Genomic DNA, 21,818 nt, shown 5'->3' with positions numbered 1-21,818 from the left:
CCTATAACACCTGATGTACTCGTTACATCATAAGAAGAATGGCATCTACACTAATGTTAGTCTTTCTGCTTATTCCAAAGTTTGCTGTAATCAGCTGTATCCAGGCCTTATCCAGACCAGATGAAGGTCCTGCACCTAGACAGGACCACAATGCATCCCTAAAGTGTCAGCAGAGATTGTGTCAACTAGACTCTCCCCTGTGAAGGCCTTATTGACACGACAGCCATCGACACTGATCCTCAACAAACCCGTCTCCATACCGGCGTGACTCAGATCTTCAACCAGATGGAACTGGATAGTATTCTGATTGTTCCAAACCAATCTGACTTCTGACCTATAATGCTGCCTGAATCATAATCATACACTATTAGTTCATTGGCCAGAGGAGAACTGGCCCCCCGACTGAGATTGGGTTTTCCCAAGTTTTTTTTTCTCCATTCTGCCACCTGATGGAGTTTTGGTTCCTTGCCACTGTCGCCTTTTTCCACCTTTGTTGTCATTGGCTTGGCTTGCTTAGTTGCGCCGGTGTGAATACTGTCATTCGGAATCACAGATTCTACTTTTTGGAAGTATGACCAACATAAGAATTTTCACCGGAAAATATCATCTGAACAAGTAACATCCACTTTTGTTCTGACCAACTAAGGAAAAAAAAGCATTGCAGTAAATTGCGCTGATTAAATCTAACGATCGCTTATCATATCACATCAAACCGTGCAAATTATACTTTGTTCTCAAATTGTTAATGTTAACAACATCAGCATTGCGTGACTACATTTAATGCCCTTCCGATATTTATCCTGGTTTTCGCATGGGCCAGGTTGCAGTCTCTTTTTTCTGTGGCCACTCCGAAGTCCGAACAAAGTCTTTTGCATTTTACAATGGGCGAATCTCCAGTTGTCACTGCTGATTGTCATTTGAACCTTTATGGATCCGCCATCAAATTGATAAGTTTATCAAGTGCTGTGAGAAAAGGCTGTAAATCTCCACCTCCAACATCCTCACATGCAATATAGCCTACTAGCCGAGACACCTTCTTTATGTGTACAGATGTGACGTAATGACGCAAAGACATGCTTGAATTTCCCGCAGAAATCCACCAGTACCACTGGAATTAAAAACAGTATTACAAGCTTACCGTTTTGAATCGAGCTACGGCAAGCAGATAGTTTTGAACACTGGCTGGTTATGTACTTGCTCAAAAAATTATTTTGGATAATTTTTAACCCAAGAAAGTTACGGAATGCAACTTTAAATTAGTCATATTTTCACAGATTAACTTTAACTAAGTTTTATAAATGGACAAAGAATAAAATAATGCTACAGACACACAGGAGCAACTATTAGCAGCACGAGCAGAACCGGGGGGAGGGGTGTGATGGTGTGTGTGTGTGTATAAATGCCCTATTGGGAAACCACATTAATGTTTGCACACGCTGCACAGAGCGGCTTCATCCGGCACTTAGCCAACAGAGAGATCAGCATGTCACCTTGGGTTTGGGGAGGGGCTTTGATTAATGGCGCACAGGCCTTTAAAAATAAAAGAGCTATTGGATTTTCAGTGTTGCTGTGTGCAAGAGCTCGGGGTGTTATTGGTGTGAATTAGATACAAGTCACAATAAGGAGAATCTGAAATTGGGAAGGAAAGCACTACATTTATCAGCTTTTCACACCACAGCACACCATCTGCTACAGCAAGGCTAACGCTCAGAGCTCTCTGCCCCAAAGTATTTCTCTATTTATTTCCCACGCGCTCCCTCACAGGCCATTAGAGGATGCCGGTTGTTGATCTTTAATGCTGCGAGGTCAGGGAAGTAGTGGATGGAGGAGGAACTTACTATGTGTACTCGGTACATGATGCTGATTCCCAGAGTCATGAAGGGTTTGGAGAAATCAATGACCTTCTCCCTCTCAGCCGTGATGGTCAGGGCGGCCACAGCCAAGTCAGCCTTCTGAAACACATGCAAAATAATTGCAGCCGTCAGTGCGTTTCTGGGACAAAAATAATGTTATAATTGTAATATAATTATTAGAACTTTAGGTTAAAATGTTATTTCTAAAATAAAAAAAGCCTCCTGTCACTGATTCCCCCCCCCCCTTTATTTTATTTATCAAAATATATCCAGTATGAGGACCTGAATGACAACCCTGTAGCCCATTTTAATTAAGATGAATAGAGCAGGTAGACCTCAAACCAGCAACAAACCAGCTTAACCACCTTAAGCTACCATGACCTGTCTTTATACAACTGGTAACAACTGCTTGCAGTCCAAATACCTGTATTTTGGGGAATACTGAAGGGCAAAGCCGAGTTGTGTGTGTGTGATGGAACATGAACACAGAAACCGGGTAGACTGTCATGACAAATCACTTGACACAGCATCCAGTGCTGCCGGGCATGATGCTGTGGCCGGATCCCACTAATCAAACAACACTGAAAAGTGCATCTGCAAGGAATTTTTCGGTCCTGCGGGACACACTCTTACCCTCCACTGCTCTTTGTCCTCTCCAGGAGGAGGAATGATGGGATATTGGAGCTCTGCTTTAAATGAGAGAGAATCTCCGGAGAACAGATACCAGGTTATAATGTGATGTTTTAGCCTCTAGCCTGAAACCTTGAAAGTGGCAGGAGAGGCTTGTTAACCCCGAAAGCCGAATTAGGAATGTCAGACACGTGATTCGAGATCCGAGAGGGGTGAGATTTATCAGCCATTAGCACGATGGCGATCGGATCTGTTGCTTGCGCAGATCTTTCAGCACACAGCTAATGAGAGAACGGATTAGAAGAGGAGGAAAGCAGAGGAAAAAAAAAAAAAACCTGACAACAGTCCAGTGTTATTTTAGTATCATTGAGCAATTTATTTCAAGTATCAGGTATTTTATGGTTTTAGCTTTAGTTCACTACAATAACACTGCAACAGTCTACTTCCTCTCACCTGATTATAAAGCCAGTTATCTCGTCATGTACTTCACATTCACTGTAGCAAAAGTGACAAACTCTCGCAGACACTCCCTGAAGATTCTTTCTACAATAACAGCTTGCAGATGCACTAATCTTCAAGTGCTCTCCATAGTTCAGTTGTGGCCCACAGCTCTTCACAAACTCATGCACACTTCACTTCACACAACAAAACATCACGCTGACACACAAACAAGGAAATTACGCGGTCCCCGCTGAACAGAGATCCCTCAAACAGATGTCGTTCGTAACAGAAACAAGGACAATAACTGCCGCTCAAATATTTGACATCTCGTTACATATTAATATTGATGACTGGACTGCACAGAGAGGAAAATTATGAGACAGAGACTCTAAATAATAAATAATGCAGTATGATATTCTTCCTGCGCTCCATCCTCCCCTTCAGCTTTGACTCAATCAAAAAGTGATGCCCCCAAAAAATGAGAGAAGGCGGCAATGTCAACTCTATCACTACTGAATAAAACATTGACTTAAGTTCCCAGTGTGGCATTTCAAATTCCCTCTGAGGCGTATTCTTCATCTGACGCGCTAGAAAAGCCTGACAGCTCGGCTCCTTTGCCACCTTTGTGTACTACTGCACTGCTTTTAGTTTTACAAGAGTTTCAAGAACATTATAAAGCAAGACCACCATGGCCCCTTTGGGATTAAGAGTCCATATTTCAGGCAGAAAGTGAGCTGCTTTTGTGCAAAATCCCATCCTTCATTAAAATTTTAACCAAATGGAAGGACCACCAAATGATTAGCGGGAATATATATTAGTGGAGTTATTCAATTAGTTGTGCTGTTTAGAAATAAATAACCTGCATAATACATAAATTAAACAAAATTTTAAATTATATAACACTATGTATATGTTAAGATGCACATATTCAAGTAATTTTTTTTAAACTTACAGTTAGCATGTAAACAGACAATCTGGCTAAATTAGCATACCAAATAAATGTTACTACATATAATTGAAGACTTTGAGGGCCCTATTTTAACGATCTGAAAGGCAAGTATCAAGCGCGAAACGCAAGTAACATTGTGGGCGGGTCTTGGGCGCTGTTGCTATTATACCGGCGGGATAAATGACTCTTGCGCCCCACGCAAATCTAAAATGGGTTGGTCTGAAGTAGCTTCATTATTCATAGGTGTGGTTTGGGCGTAACGTGAAATAAACCAATCAGAGCGACATCTCACATTCCCTTTAAGAGCAGGCGCACTTGTTCCATGGTTGATTGCGATTATAACGGCGGATTTGCCAGGCGCGCGCCAGGAGCGATTCACAGCCGAGGAGACCGACGTTCTCGTCATGGCCGTAAAAGACAGAGAAGTGACATTGTATGGGGATGGGAGAAACCCACCCAAATTAGCTTCGGTTAAACAGGTGTATAAAAATTTGGGTAAATGTGTAAGCTAGATTTATGCCTATTTTTTCACATCTTCATGGTCACAACAATGATTTCCCTCGTGTGTTAATATTTTTCCTTGTAATAATGTATGGTTTTCTAAAAATGAGAACTGCTGCGTCTGTGTGTAGATGAGATAAGCAAAGTGCATGCGCGTTGTGCACACGCTACATTGATTATGGCCAAGCATGCGCCCTTAAAATAGCATATGAATAACATGCGCAACACGCCACTGACTTTAGGCGGAATTGTTTTCTAAACCTGCAAAATAGCACCAGGGAACGTTTGCGCCGGAACACACCTCATCTTTGCACTGAACCGCCCCCGGGAGCGCAAGTTCATTTCCTAATCTACCGACGTGCGGATTGCCACCTCGACAGGCACCGGAGACCTTACGGCCACAGCTCAGAGCGGCCGCGTCAGCAATGGAGGTGGAGAACATGGTCCACTTGGACTCAGTGTCTCCAGACTCCCTTGGGATCCGGTCGAAGCTCCGCCAGAGGTGGGAGTTGAAGATCTCTCTGACAGGGGACTCGGCCAAACGTTCCCAACAGACCCAAACGTAGTGTGAGTCCGGCTTCCTCCCCCGCCATCGGATCCAATTCACCACCAGGTGGTGATCAGTTGACAGCTCCGCCCCTCTCTTCATCTGAGTGTCTAAGACATATGGTCCACAAAAGGGTGGACCTCCGGCCTAGGGTGTCCTGGTGCCACGTGCACTGATGGACACCCTTATGCTTGAACATGGTGTTTGTTATGGACAAGCTGTGAGTACCACAGAAGTCCAATAACAGAACACCACTCGGGTTCAGATCAGGGGGGCCGTTCCTCCCAATCACGCCCCTCCAGGTGTCACTGTCGCTGCCCACGTGGATGTGAAGTCCCTCAGTAGAACGACGGAGCACTTTCTCTGCACTGCCGTTCGGCCCGTAGGTACACACAACAGTGAGAGACCTGTCCCCGACCCGAAGGCGCAGGGAACCGACCCTCTCGTTCACCGGGGTGAACTCCAACACATGGCGGCTGAGCTGGGGGACTATAAGCAAACATTTAAGTGGAGACATTTAATATGCAAATAAGCAAACTTTATATATATTGCAAACATATCGTTTTATATCATTTGAAACTTCTCCAGCAGCGGGTAAGATTGATGGATATTAATTCAGATTATTTTACCTAAAATCACCATACAGACGGTCACATACAAATGCGGACATGTCCACATTCAAGCATTTCAATGGGCTTAAACAGCTCCCCTTTTGCCGCAGATTTACTTAACAAATAACTGACAGTCGTGACCTAAATATGATTTTCATTTACAATAATCAATACTAAAAATTCTGCATTAGTGTCATCAGCACATTCAAGCTCTGACGATTTTTAGTTTCTTGGCTCATTTTGTCCGGATCATTGAATCGTTGTTGACTCGAGAACAGCTGCAATCGGATGTGTCCCATTCACAAATGAATCGTTCAGTGTGTTTTGTGAACCAATTAATCAGGTTCAGTTTCCCAAAATAAGTACTGATACTTAAAAAAAAAAAAAACTTTACTACAGTAAACAAGTAAAAATACTTACTGAATACTTACTGAAATTTACACCCATGTTTTTATGAAATAAATAACAGAATAAAGCATTACAAAAAGTCCCTCATGAGAACCAAAGAGGTAAAGAGCGTGCTGTCAGAACGGGGTAGCGCTTCATCTCCTTCGGTTGCCCCCCATCACCCTCTACTGTCTACAGACACTATAGCATACAATTAGACTCATTGGCCACTCTCAAGGTCAGCTGTATAGAGCATACTTTGAGAGAACAAATTGAGACAATAATAAGATTAGGCACTTCTTTCTTTATTTCCCTAATGGCTTTGCCCTCCATTAGCTTGTGGAATTAAGACAGATAACTTCTCAAAGCGTTCTCGTTTTTGTAGCGAGAACATAGGCTGCAGACAAGTGCTCTGGTTTATGACCCTTTCCCGTGGAAATATATGAATATCACCGTGGCCTTTTTGTTCATTTCCGAAAATTTACTTTGCTCCCTGCGGTGCCTGCCAAAAAACGGACAAATAAATCAGCAGCACGCCGTAAAGCTGCAACTGTTTTTAAATAAATAACATTTCCGCCGAAAAGGGCAAGCGTTCGTAGCTAAACAGAATTTGCAGCATGCAAGATTTCCATCTCATCAACTGTTAGTGGCTGTCAGAATAGGACTTATACTTTCCCGCTTCACAGAGTCTTTTTAAACACTTCTATGAGTGTCTGTTATGGGATCAGATGGGCTAATTGAAATTCATTAGGACGAGGGAACTGTAAATGGGTTGGAGGCATAAACATGATTATTGTTGGTTAATCTGCATCATTTCTTTAATGAATTATTGAAATGAGCATTTGAGAATTAATAATTCCAGGATAAAACAAGAGGAAGCAGATTGTTTCGTTCTATGTATTCTCAGCAACTTTGAATGTAATTCAATGGAAATGCCTGTTTCAGGTGACAGTATATCCAGAGGTTAAACTGGGATTTCGGAGTAGGGGAACCTTTTAAAATCTGGTGGTGATTCTGGTTCCCCAGGTAAAATATGACAAACAAAGTGGCAATAATGATTTATCCCTGTTTCTCAGCAAAGCCATTCAACTGGCTGAAGCATCTTTTTATGTGTATTGTATACATTGCCAGATTAGAAATAACAGTAAATCGCCTTAAGCTGCATTTATTCTTAATCATGAAAATAAGTTAAAGGCGCAGTACTGTAGGAAATTTTTACAGCTAGCTGATGAAATGGTACTGCAGTCCAAATTCAAAATATTGGAGATAGTTGTTTCCTTCACCAGATTGAGGCCAAGCAAAAGGAATGAGTGCAATTGAAAGTGGAAAGCGACGAGCCTTACACTGTAAGTTGATCAGCTAATATATATCTTCTGAATATGTAAGGAATGAGAGGAAATGCTGAGGCTATTTAGGTCAGGTAGAATCTGTGATCTCTGAACCAGTTCATTTGCTGGCTTCTAAGGCTTTCTGCCAACTGGCAACCCGGGGTGTCAAAATACTATTGGGTAAAGAGGCAGATCACGCAGACCAAAACAAAAACAGGCATTCCGACCTGGAACGCATGCACATTTCATGCACAGACCCCAAATTAATTTAAATAACAAATCTAAAAATGGCCAAAAGCTAAAAAATGGTCACCTTAAACTGTTATGCCTTTCTTTTTAAATTATCCTAACCCTAACCCTAACCCTATCATAGAATGGTGCACAAGTAAGAAAAGCTTTTTTGTTTAGCTACAACAATATTTTACAATAACACACTATGATTTTGATTAGGCAGCAAAGAAGGGGGATAATGCATGACACCGGAATCCAATTTAACCCCTCAGTATAACATATTTCCTTGTGATGTCACTCACCCTGCTGATGAGCTCTCCTACCATGCCCGTCCATGTGCCATTGGCGCCCGGCACCCCGTAAACGCCATCCCCAACTAGCCGGATACGGTACTTGAACTTCAGGATATCTGCCAACTCCTTCAGCATGTCCACACAGAAGCCCTCGTAGCGCTCGTTCCCTTCTAGTTCCTGGTGATTGGCTCTCAGCATTACATACGGATTCTCCTGTGAAGATATCATTGGCATCACCATCGGCACATGCATCTAAACACGCTCTCAGAGCACTTCTATATCATTCGACACACAATTTTCAAAAGTGTGGCAAAAGATTGTTTGAGTTGGCAAGTCACCCGAGCTATGTTTCCATCCAAAGTTGTGAAATTAACATAATTTAACTTAATTGTGAAAAACTGGAATATTACATGAAACATTTGTGAATAAAGCACCATTTCCATCCCATGCGTTCAAGAGAACAAAATCATCACTTCTTGAGAAACTGTTACTTATTAATAATAATTAAGAAAGAGTTAATAATAAAAATGGAAGTTGCTGCAACATTTTTCCTACACAATAAATGAGTTATTGCAGACGAATTGCATATATTCTTATTGGATAAAAAAATGATCCTCCTCACTTGAGCGAAAACAATTTTTATGTACGTTTTAAGATTTTATACGCATCTTGCTGTTTTCATCCATCATCTTCTAATGCGATATTCCAAAATTGGAAGGAAACACAGTTTGGACACATGGGGCTCTGTGACTAATGTGAGCCCTCCAAAATACCAAGTTCCAAATTTTTCGGTTTGTTTTCTCATGCTGCCCAACGATTGAAAAGATTTAAGAGGCAATCTGTGGTCAAAATAAAGGCTTCGCAAACATAACCCACCATAATTCAATAAACATTTGCAGTGCTCACTATTATCCACTGAGATACAGATTTGCTAGTGGGCATGTTGGTCGAGTATGTTACTGCCATTTTCAAACACTTTGCATAAATTTAACAGAACAGTGTCACCTCATACATAACCAGTCACTGCAGAATGAAACCAGCCATAAAAAAGCTTTTCAAAATCACTTTTTGTTATAACTGCAAAAAAAAAAAAAAAAAAAAACGCGTTGTGGCAAGACAGACACTAAAGTGGGTCTGTTGTACTTATGATTTGTTTAGCGCAGACTGGTTGACTGGAGAGAGTGTTTCATTTTCACCAGTAAATCTGACTCGCTCCACTCCGATGCTTTGAGTGGCAGTCTGAAGAGCTGACGATACTTTTCAGTCTTTCGCATTGCCATGGCAACACTTTCTTCTCTTTTTTTACCTGCTTGTCTGGTCCTGCATCCCTGATTTTTGATGTGCCCAGTGGCCACGCTCCAGCTGGCCTGAGTACAGCAACAGCTGGGTCTTGCGGCCTGTCAGACGAGGGGGAACGTCAATGGCCATGTTCCGACACTTCAAATAAACCTGAACCCTATTAATGCGAGCCGCTCATATGCATCCAAATAACACGATAAGCGTCCTTCACCTCATTTGTATGTCCATAAAAGCCACAAGCTGTATTTGCTGATGGATGTTCGCACCTTGGACCTGACGAAGCCATGGCACAAAGAGCAACCGTTTTGGCCCAGAGTCTGACACTCTATAAATGCAAATCCTTCCATTTTGTTCATTAACTGGTTGAATCATCCACGCATGTTACCGTCATGCCCCGCACTGACACCGCTGCGGTGGTTATGCAGAAAGGCACAATATAAATGCAAATTTCCATCGCTTACAGCCTGCTGGAGGCACTCAAGTATTGCAGCCGGACACTTTCTCTCAAACTAGGCTTATTAAAGAGCAGCATTTCATGGGCCAGTTGCATATTAGACAGACGGTTTCAAAGAACGGAAGCAAGGTAATAAACAAACCTTCTGGATTCAATTAATAGGTCTACGCACTGGGCGAGAGAAGTCAATGGTTTTGGGTCATTACGTGTCGCCCATAACTAGCCTCTGGTCTGATTGATGGTTGAGTCAAGGAAAAAGGAGTGATTATACATTATGCTTCATAATCCATTATTAGCAGAATCTATGAAAAGATGGAGGAAAAGGAATTGTGGAAGAGAAAGTTAATTGTGCACACACAGGACCGGGCATCGCCATCTATATGAGAAAAGGAGCTCTGGCATAAATCACAATATTATACTGAAGCTATAATGGTCAAGTTAAACATTTCTCATTCTTTATGTTTTCACGTAGAAAGTAAAAAGTTTAGCTGTTTAAATGATGTCGCATTACAGTTAAACATGGTCAAAATAAACATTTTCAGCTAGTCTTTGGTTAACAAAATGATCAAATGAAACATTTTTCTTCTGTTTTCAGTTAGCAAGATATAGCTTAACCTTTTAAATTACATATGCCAGCTTACAATACTAAAGCTTAAAATGGCCAAATAAAACATTTTCACTTTAATTTGTTTTCAGTTAACTTCATTAAGTAAGCTAACATATTTAAAATTACATATCATGTAATATTACAGAAGCTACAAAATGGTCAAATTGAACCAGATTGTTTTCAGTTAACATCGCAAAGCCTTTTAATTTACATATAACTTAACATTACCAAAGTTAAAATGGGCAAATATAACACCTCTGCTTTCTTTGTTTTCAGTTAACCTTTAGTTGTCAAGGTAACATCTTAGTCTTTTTCATGAGTTCACACTTACATATAATTAAATAGAGTAAAGGTTATGCGTATTTGGCGTGCTTGTCCGAGGAGAGGGCTCCGAGCTCTGAATTTGGCCTGAACCCAGAGTACTCCCCCCATCCCAGGTTGGGATAGGAATAGTTAGAAGTGAGGAGATGAGGTGGTGGAGGGATGCTGGAAAACTGTCATAGAACAGAGGTAAGTCTGCTGTATACTGTAATGTGTTCTTCCCATGTTAATTCGGTTAATTATCTGAACATGCTCCTCCAGAACTTTGAGAAAAAATCATTAGATCACATATCACATAATGTAGAAACTACAAATGAGCAATAAATAAAATTGTGATAAATAAAAATAAATAAAATCAATAAATAAAATCTTCTTGATTGAGTGACAGAAAGCGGAGCGAGTACATATTTACATTTAATAATTCATTATTAGCAAAACTTCTGGAAAGAGGGAGGAAGCGATTGAGGATGAGGTGCGAGGTTAATGTGAACACACAGAACCGGTCCTGGCGTATCGCCATCAATCTCAGAAATGGAGCTCGGGCATCAATCATCTGAGTGAGTGCTGTTATCAGGCCAAGCAATCCTCTCTTCCGAGCTTGAATGATTCCATAAAATCTGCGGGTCACATCAGAGAAAGAAACTTTCCGTTTAATAGCGCAGACAGTGAGATTAAGGGCACTTTGAGTGTCAAGCCTGCCAAATGCAACATTCCTCACCAGTCTGGGATCTGCGGCAGATTTGATTCTATTTGTTTTCTTGGAAGGCTGTCAGCTGATGAAATCCATTTTACAAATATAGCATGGCGGCAGTCTGGTTTGGTGCGTTTGGAAAGCAAACACATTGAAGTCAATCTTACTTCAGATCAAATCTCAAAGCTTTTTGTTCAGAAAGTGAAGAAAAATTGGAATTGTGTGTTGGCATTTATCAGACAATCCCAAAAAGTGAGTTTGGTAACTGATTGGTCCACTACTCCCTCTTATGTCTCTCTTGATTTTTGTATGGCTTACAGGGAGTGAATGAGCCTTAAGATAGTCCAGACAGAACCAGCTCTGCCTGATACCGGTCACAAAAATTGTTCACAGAGGCTGCACATTACATGAGGATAGCGCCTCACATTTTATATTTATGAACATTTCCAATTGCTGTACGAATAAAGGCTATTTGCTTCTTCTTGAACACAATAAAAGTGGTCTGTCCGCAGAAGATGGCGTGTCTGAGGTTTCATCATGAAACTGTTTCTGCAATCTTATTTCTCCATGTTTCTGAAAAAGCACTTTATCGCCATCATTGATTACAGTGAGCATAAATTCACTCTCTTTTCTTTAAGATGCAGTGTATTTAAGATACAGTGTCCACTCCATATCATACTGATATTGCACCCATATAGATTAATAATACTTTGCTCTTCCATTTTTCTAAGATGGGCTCTTAGAGACAATATGGGCCGGTAAAGGCTAACATGACTTTTCTCAAGGATTCAATTCAAGCATAATGTGGCTTTTGAAAAACACTGCAGATAGCATCACAGAAAGACGATTTTATAGAGTGAACGGAAAGTGAACCCAGTTTCAGAGGCAAAAGAATATGTATTTGAGCTTAGAAAAGAAAAAAGTTCCTAGCAATAGCTTTATCTGAGAAAGAAAAAGGGGTTCTGCAGGGAAAGCATATCAAATCCACATCAAATGACAGCAAACAAAGGTTGAAAAAATATTAAACACAAATAAAACAATAACAGCCTCCTGTATTTGCACACACCGTCTGTGTTGTTTTAATATTTGAATCACTAAGGGAATTATGCAAATCAGGCATTAACTGTGTCAGGTACACAGAGTAAACCCTATACACCAGCTAATTTAGTAAATGGTTGAGATGCACGACGGGAGTTATGTGAAAAAAAGCATCTGAATTACCACAAGCCAAACTGGTGCAACTGTGAGTTCACCTCTGGCCCCAGTACCCACTGGTTGGCAACACACCAAAGTTTTTGAACCAATTACAACTACAGGGGAAACTGTGGCCAATTGTAACACACAAAATGTATTCAATCCCAGACAAGCTAGCGCTCAGCATGTGCTTAGTAGAGTTCTCTCTGCTAGAGAAATGGAGTGTGATTGTTTCACTTTGTGAGAATAATTATAGAAAACATTTATAATTATTTTACAATTATAATGATACTTTTAATATGATATATCTATATCTATCTATCTATCTACAGTATATATTTCTGTCATGACAACTCTCGGAGTGATTGGCATGGTAATGGGTATGACAATGTTGTATGTTTGGTCTTGGTGGAATAGATCTGCTACGCTGCTGCTGCTGCTTTTATTGCTGCTGCTGCTGCTGCGGCAGAGCAAGTACGGGACAATCTCTTTTTGCCAAGATAACAGCTCTGAGTTTTCTCATAATACCTGATGAGTTTGGAGATCACCTGACAAGAGATCAGAGACCATTCCTTCATACAGAATCTCTCTAGATCCTTCAGATTCCCAGATCCATGTTGGTGCTTCTTCTCTTTAGTTCACTCCACTCATCAGGTCAGGGAACTGGGATGGTCACGGCAGAAGTTTCATTTTGTGCTTCGTAACACATTTTTGTGTTGATTTTGATGTTTGTTTTGGATCATTGTCCTGATGGAAGATCCAACCACGGCCCATTATAAGATTTCTAGCAGAAGCCGTCAGGTTTAGATTTTTTATCTGTTGATATTTGATAGAATCCACGATGCCATGTATCTGAACAAGATGTCCAGGACCTCCAGCAGAAAAATATGCCCACAACATTAAAGATCCAACGGTATATTAAATTGTACACATGGGGTACTTTTTATCCTTGTGTGCACCAAACCCATCTAGCGTGTTTACTGCAAAAAAGCTCTTTTTTTGTTTAGTTTCATCTGACCACAGAACCCTGTGCCGTTTGAAGTTCCAGTCGTGTCTGACAACTGAATATGCTGGAGCTTGTTTTTGGATGAGCGAGGATCATTTTTCTTGAAACCCTCCCAAACAACATGTGGGGATGAAGGGGTTGTTTGTTGTTCTATTTATTTATTTATTTTTTTTTTTTGGTAGGCCTCTGACCCCAAGACCCCAACTAATACTCCATCTGTGATCCTTGAATAGTCTTTGGCCACTCAATCTTTCCTCCTCACCGTGCATTAAGACAATATAGACACACATCCTCTTCCTGGCAGATTCGTAACATTTTTAGTTGATTGGAACTGATGGTCCAATCAACCTGATTGCCCTAATGGTCAAAATGGGGATTTTCAATTCTTTAGCAATTTTCTTACAGCCACTTTCTATTTTGTGATGCTCAACAAATTTTGATGCACATCAGAACTATATTCTTTGGTTTTACTCATTGTGATGGATGATTAAGGGAATTTGGCCTTTGTGTTTACTCATTTTTAAACTCCTGTGAAACAAGAAGTCATAGCTAGACAATTTCATGTTCCTAGTCATAGGAACTTATTTATACTTAGTATAAAAAGTATAATATATATAAAAAGAAGATAGTTGATGGACCCCATTGACTTCCATAGTATTTTTTTTTCCTACTATGGAAGTCAATGGGGTCCATCAACTGTTTGGTTACAGACATTTTTCAAAATATCTTCTTTTGTGTTCAGCAGAAAAAAGAAATTCTTACAGGTTTGAAACAACTTGAGGGTGAGTAAATGATGACAGAATTTTCATTTTTGGGTGAACTATCCCTTTAAGAGCAGGCGCGCTTGTTCCATGGTGGATTGCTATTATAACGGCGGATTTGCCAGGCGCACGCCAGGAGCGGTTCACAGCCGAGGAGACCGACGTTCTCGTCAGGGCCGTAAAAGACAGAGAAGTGACATTGGGGATGGGAGAAACCCACCCAAATTAGCTTCGGTTAAACAGGCGTAGGCCTATAATAATTTGGGTAAATGTGTAAGCTAGATTTATGCCTATTTTTTCACATCTTCATGGACACAACAATGATTTCCCTCGTGTGTTAATATTTTTCCTTGTAATAATGTATGGATTTCTAAAAATGAGAACTGCTGCGACTGTGTAGATGAGATAAGCAAAGTATGCACATTGTGCACACGCTAGATTGATTATGGCCAAGCATGCGCCCATAAAATAGCATATGAATAACATGCGCAACGCGCCACTGACTTTAGACTAGATTTTTCCTGGTCAGTGGCGGAATTGTTTTCTAAACCTGCAAAATAGCACCAGGGAACTGCCCCCGGGAGCATTTCCTAATCTACCTACGTGCGTCTGTGGAGGGAAAAGTCCGCTATGCGCGGGTGCAAAATAGGAATGATACATGCGTCGGTGTACAAAGTCAATTGCGCTGGGTGCAAGATAAGGCCCATTATTTCTTACAGCTAAATGAATTATTGCTATATAAAGGTCAGAAATTATTTAGCATTATTAATAGGTATTAAATTAGTAATATTATTCTGAGGAGTTCTCTAGCATATGCGAGGTAAAGTGAGTTCATTTTATATCATATTAAATTTAATATTATGTCTTTACCAAGTCTACCAATGGCCATTGGCCAGTCTATCAATGGAAGAATAATTACTCCATCAAAAGACAGATTTGTAGAAGTCTGTGAGTTATGAAAGCAATGTAAAAATGTTACAAACAAACATGAGTTTTTTGTGTTCTCAATCAAAGCACTGAAGCTCTGGCTCCCTCTGCACATTATATAATGCCAGAGACATCTAGAGCAACTACAAAAAGCCACAGAACTGTTTGTTCAGTTTAGACAGCTTTACCACTGCAAGCGAACCAGCTCTAATATACTGTCTATCCTTACAAAAATGTTAGATCTAGCCCATATCACAAGGGTAAAATTCAATCTGTGTGTTTGTGTGTGTGCTGTAACTCCAGCAATGACAGAAAGCTCAGAGCAGTAATGAAAACACTGGTGGAATGGTCCACAGGTGCTGAGTTCTGCAGCATGTTTTCAACTGTGCTGCGTTTACTGAGATAAAACAGACTTTGCAATCAGCCGGTGATGAATGGGCTGTGATAGAGCTGAAATTGCTCTTCAGTGGCTCTTTAATGCGGCCAAAGTCTTTGAATATCTTTAAAGAGTAATAAACACATGGTGCAAACTTCTCCCCAGTTCTCCTAGCTGCTACATAAAGCACATTAACAATAAAAGATCTGAGAGAAACTAATCGTTCCACCTGTATTCCACTCGTTCCTTTATTGAGACACCCACGCACACCCTCCCTGACATAATCATCTCTATTTCACTCACTGCATGGCAGTTTGTTTTCAAAAACATGCTGAAAACACCAGCATATGTTGTGTAGGATGCTGGTGTAGCATCTGGACCAATCAGACACACACAAATTATTAATTATATTTAATGAATAGTCCAGCAAACTCACTCTCCCAACAAAGGTCAATGAAACTTCCCCCAAAACTAACATCCCAAATGAATCTAACACACTGGCAGAACCCGGTGTCCTGTTACAGGACACATTAAGACTGAAAAGACTTTTTACGACCCCAAAAGGAATTTGCAGAGACTTGTGACTCTCACTTAATTGCTGAGAAGGAGAAATAAACCCTTTTAATCCTATATATTCTATATATAACCACGTGAGAAATGTTATACATGTATCTAATTTTCCCGTCTCATGATTTTCCTTTTATGTGGTTTGGCCTATGTATTCATTTTCTCTTTTAAACTCTTTGGATTAATGTTTCAGACTTGCATTCTATGGTTAACCAAAATCACGTGTAGCATGTTTAGTCTCTATAAACTCCAATCTCCAAACGTTCCCCATTTGTTAATTTACATTACATTTTGCTAACTTTGTGACGCATTTGTATTATAAGAATCTTGAAGATTCTTTTGTTAAACACCCAATCAAATTACATGTTCAAAGGCCTGCTTGAACAAAAGGTCATAAAGAAATTCACTCCAAAGGGAACAACTTCTTTTTGGCTCACAACCCTCCAGAGGGTGTGACCAGATCACGCCCTCTTTGGTCTCTTACTCTCTTAGGCTCTTAGTCTCTTACTCTCTTAGTCCCTTTCTGAAATTCTGATGTGAAGATAATGCTGAGCTAGAAGTTTTCTAAGGACCCCCAAGCTTGTGCCAGGCTGCGTCCTTGTCTTTCCATTCATCAAAGATCCTCTGACTCAAACTGGTTCTCGCTCATCAAGACCACATCAGCAAAGATCAACTGGAGTCTCAACAAATTGCATCAGATTCAGGACAGGTTAATTCAAATGGGCGAGACATGCAAGTATCAAACTTAGTCTCATTATTTGATACATTAAGTATCCTTACCCCTTTTAAAGAAGGGCGTGTTAGAACTAAACTGATGGTTTGCTCAAGGCTGTTGATCTGCTGAATTTCAAACAATGCTATAACTTCTTGCTTTCCTGTATTCTGCTTCAGCTCTCTTTCCCTTGGTAAACTGTATGCATATATGTACGTGTATGTTAGAGTAGTTGAGTGTTTAGTCTAGTTAATAAAATCTTGTTCATGTAACACGTAGAGTTGTCCGTGTTTCAAGCTCATATATACTGGAGTCCCTAGTCATGCAGATTTTGACTACTTGCTCTTGGTAGTACTGTAAAGTAAGAAAGACATTTCCCATTCCCCGGAAATGTACATTTCTTAGAATTAATAAACAATTGACACTGAGTGTTCACAGCACAAACAGGTTAATTGATTGTAATATTAATTTTACAACATTAGTTAATTCTATTAACTGATCCAAATATTCATAATCAATTATAACAAGTTATGATTGATTATTCATATTTCTTTAGAGCTAATTTGCTACACTGGTGTGCTGATGTTCCTTCCAGACTTTTAAACAAACTGTAACTAAGGAATATTCTGAGTACTTCAAGTCGGCATGAAACGAAAATTGTGATCATCTTTTCTTCCCTATTGAGATGTATATCCAAGTGAAACGGCTTCTCAAACAAGACGAAATGTAGGGAGGGACTTGATTTTGTCCATCAGGAGTTGATTGATATTGCTGGATCGTTGTTGTTTTGCAACTTGATCTGAGACTGTGACCAATCCCACTAGTGAAGTTTTGCTGGTGGACAGCATGATTATGCTTGTCTTTTCAGCAGTTCTTATCATATCATTCATCAGGTATAAATTGTGACTTAAGAAGATTTCCCCATCTATCCTAAACAAGGCCACTTTACACCACCTATTTGTTGGTTTTTCGAGCGTTTTATTCACCTCTCATTCTCAGTCGCTTTATTTCTCTCTCTTTTCTAGTGAGGGATGACCCAGCCATATATGCAACATCCAGCCTAAGGCTGTGGAGAGCCTCTTTTTTCTCATCACTATACAGTGTATGAGAAGATGAGAAAATTGCCCCCAGATAACAGCCTAGCGGATTACATCTTCAATTGGGGGTTGCTGCTCCAGGACATGCTATCACACACACATACTTGTTAGTTTCCACTCATCTCAGAGGAGAAGCGTCTTTATTTAGATCAGTGCTGAACCCTGAGGTGATTAGAGAATAGACAGACATTTTCTTGAAGCTAAAGAGAGACTGTATGTCATTCCCAGAGGGTGTGTGTAAATCTCTTGGCTAAATCATTAGGGTGTGTCCTCTACTGAGGAACGTGAACCAGAGTGGAAAACAGGACTTACCAGGATGGTAGTTATGGTGAGAGTGGTGTTGAACAGCGTGTCTGTCACGTTAGGTGATGGAAGCTTCCTCTCCATAGACAGTCCCTGCTCTGAATGCCACTGACCGATCTGTAGGAGAAACACACTGAGAGTTATACTAAGCCTTCAAGCCAACTGTGTGTAGTAGAAGATCCAATAACATAAAGAGAGCAACCATTTAGCCTTAAAGGGATAGTTCACCCAAAGTGAGAGTTCTGTCAAAATTGACTCACCGTCAAGTTGTTTCAGAAAGAGATGTCAGACTGCCAAGCTCCCAAAATAACCAAAAAAACCCATGAAAGTATCACAAAATAAGTCCATATGACCCATGCATTATATTTCATGTCTTCTGAAACCATAGATTCACACTTTGTGTGAGGCACAGACCAACTTTTAATTCATTATTCACTCAAACTTGTCCCCTACATCAATAAATCTCAAATTGCTATTGTGTTTGCACATATTCAAATATGCACTTCAAAGCGCGTCATGCTAGTTTGGACAATGATGTCGAACGGCACTAGGTCTTGCATATCATATTACTGCAACAGTTGGAATATGCAGATGAACAAATAATTTGGAATTTGGGAAAAAGGCATTTAAATTTGCTGCTCCCTCTGCCTGGAATTGTTTACAAAGTACATTGAAACTGAAGAAACTGGTTTCGTTGGACACTTTTAAAGTATTTTTAAATGATTTGGAGAAGGAAACATCGGGCTGTAGATGTTTTAGCTAGCTATGTAGTGATATTGAAATTTGATTGGATTTGCTTGTGTGTGTATATGTGTATGTATTGTTGGATGTTTGTTAAACTCAAACGTGCTGTGTTTGTCAGTCTTGGCCAGGACGCTCTTGTAAAAGAGATTCTTAATCTCAATGTGCTTCTTTCCTGGTAAAATAAAGGTTATAATAATAATAATAAAATAAATCCTGCCAATTCTGTTTTTCCTGTTAATATGTTAAATGTTGCTTGTTCCTTCAAAATTGCTTTTATATGGCTACAAAAGACTTGGAATAACATTTAAGAACTAAAAGCAGGGTCAGAATTTAATTTTATCATTAAGGGGCAATATTTGATTTACACTGGCTTTTTTTAACCTTTTGCAAGGGCAAATTTGATTATTGTTTTTGATATTGTAATAAAGATTATTAATGTTGATTAATAGAATACATAAAAAAGTTTGGTAACACTTTACAATACGGGTGCACTAATATGCATTAGTTCATGCTTAACTAATGCACAGATAACATGACTCATGAAGAACTAAACCATTAATTAATGATTACTGCATCAGTAACAAATAAAGATTCTAAATGATTAATAGATTAAGTAATATATGAATTGTTATTAATTAAATGTGTCATAATGTATTAATTCCTTAATAACCTTTTATTAACTAATAGTGTAAATTAATGTGTTAATTAATGGGTTGAAGTCAAGTACTTCAACTTCGAATTGTCTGCTTTAATTAATCATTAGCTAATGATTTGCAAATGTATCGTTATCTTATGACTTTACTTGTTGAGGCACATGATGACTATTAATAGCGGATATGGCACGTCATATTCTTGAAGGCTGCACAGACAAAACAAGCTAACCATTTATGAATTAGAAAATCAAGACTTAACATTGGTTATTTTGGTAGCATGAAAAACAAAACAGTTATTCAAACTGGGAATAAATTATATACAGAGAGCAAGCCATGAATGTTCCCCATCATTAAAGCGATAGATGACTTCAGTCAAGAGAGAGTGCACAACTTGCACAAGACTGAAGACATGGATCTCTTTAGTGATGGGTAACAATATTTACAAGCTTAGTGAATATAATTTATTCCCAGTTCGAAATTGTGTTTGAAAAACAAAACAAAACACCCTTTATAATCACTGATGCTCTCTACATTGCAAAATGAAAATATTGCTTACATTGTATCTGTATTTGTTTATAAGAATTTGCAAGAGTGAGCGTACACACTAAACAAATCTCCAGCGTTTTCAGAAGTGATTAATCTAAATGCCTCTGATTGGCCATTGCATTCATTAGCTCAACAGAAACATGTGTGATTGGTTATAATGCTCAATGCTGCTGCTGTTGCTGCAAAAAAAAAAAAAAAATTTAATCGGATGCAACCTGAGCCAATCTAAATGTAATGCCACAATCGCATTGTAATTGCAATTATTTATGCTGTATTTGATTTACATTTCACTTTTTATCATAAATTTTGAAAATATTTTATTGAGTTGTTTTTGTTTTTAGATATTTAGTTTTTTTTTAATCGATGTATCTTTTTTTTCCTTTTTATTTCTTCAAATGCAAGCTTTTCATTGCATGGTGTAAGCTTTACGACAAACTTGTTCAATTTGATTTGGGGGCATTTTGGTGGCATTTTTACCCCAAGCCAAACAAAATTTGTCATTTTGAAGCATAACATTCCCAGTTCCTATTTACTTTCATATTAAAAAGAGTGACCAGGATATGGTAAATAAAAAAATAACTTGTTTGTGTTCCACAGAAGAAATCAAGTCATACAGGTAAGAAACAATGACACAAATGGAGGAAAAAATAATGACCATTTTAATTCCTGCAAGAACTATTCCTTTAAGGCTCAATGTCAGGTGGAGGAGAATGCGGAAGAAAGCTTACGACACACACACACACACACACACACACACACACACACACACACACACACACACACACACACAGACGGAACACTTTAAAGGAAGTGGTGAAGGGACATGCGCTCAATCAGAGATGCAACAGAATGCATTCATTAACTCAATTACACCCCAATTCTCTGAAGCGAGCCAATGTCCTCATTATCATTCCGGTTTTGGCTGGCACCCCTCTGCTAGACCGCCTATATGGGGGCCACACTGCCTTTAATGGGAGGTTGAGTCTCCACCCAGCACACATGGCAGTCCCAAATAACCCATCATTTTTATTTTTTATTATAATTACGAAGCTGCATGGTTCATTGGGTCTCCTGCTTAAAGTGTTCTGCAGAGGTGCTGCTCTATTTATCTTCCCTTCGCTACCTGATCCCCAGCATTTCTGTAGACCCAAACGACACAGGGGAGGATGCTGCAGCACTGCACTGGATCTAAAATTACCTGCTCTCTGAGATACCAAGGTGTCAAGGGCCACAAACAGGGGAGAAAGATTTTTTTTTGTACAAAGTGAATGTATAGAAACAAAAAACAACCTAGTAGTGTAGTTAAGGACTTTATGGATACTACAACCAGAGAAAAAGGAACAATTTCCCAGATCCTGCATGCATGTAGCCTGACTACGTCAGACTTCCTACTTCCGCTAATTTCATTTCGCTCCTGTAGTCAGTCTGAGATAGCAGCGTATCTTTCAGTTTTCCACCGGCCTGAAAACAGCCGGGCCAATCAACGAACAGAGGGCGGGCTGAGAGCCGTGACGTAGACGCTGATTGTACCGTGGTGGATGCGTACTTGCGTAGATTTACTTCACATAATCTGCAAAAGTCGTTCACAACCATGTTCACTCTGGTATTTCGCTCAATGGTTTAGTTTTTGCATCATACATGTGTTTACAGTGGAAGTTAGATGCGGCTGAGCATGCGCATAACACACGCCATAACCAAACGTTATGTGATTGGCTTACGGGTAACCAATGATTTTAAACTTCAGACAAGCGCCCCCCCGCGAGAGAGAAAACACTTCTCTATTATGCTA

At 39.7% G+C, this 21,818-nt stretch overlaps 1 protein-coding gene across 6 annotated transcripts in view; it reads right to left on the bottom strand.

Moving 5' to 3' along the window:
* grik4 (glutamate receptor, ionotropic, kainate 4) overlaps nucleotides 1-21,818 on the bottom strand; it is a 389,008-nt gene that overhangs the window by 25,355 nt on the left and 341,835 nt on the right. For all 6 annotated transcript variants that reach the window (XM_079885109.1, XM_079885112.1, XM_079885111.1 and 3 more), the window contains 3 exons: nucleotides 18,096-18,203; nucleotides 7,781-7,984; nucleotides 1,839-1,952 (listed from right to left, as the gene is read on the bottom strand). In XM_079885109.1, the coding sequence (XP_079741235.1) occupies nucleotides 1,839-1,952; nucleotides 7,781-7,984; nucleotides 18,096-18,203 (426 nt within the window). The remainder of the gene's footprint in view (nucleotides 1-1,838; nucleotides 1,953-7,780; nucleotides 7,985-18,095; nucleotides 18,204-21,818) is intronic.

This window comes from Squalius cephalus (genome assembly GCF_949319135.1).
Source record: "Squalius cephalus genome assembly, chromosome: 11".
In the NCBI taxonomy this organism is placed as follows: Eukaryota; Metazoa; Chordata; class Actinopteri; order Cypriniformes; family Leuciscidae; genus Squalius; species Squalius cephalus.
This window is presented reverse-complemented; position numbering and strand designations above follow the sequence as displayed.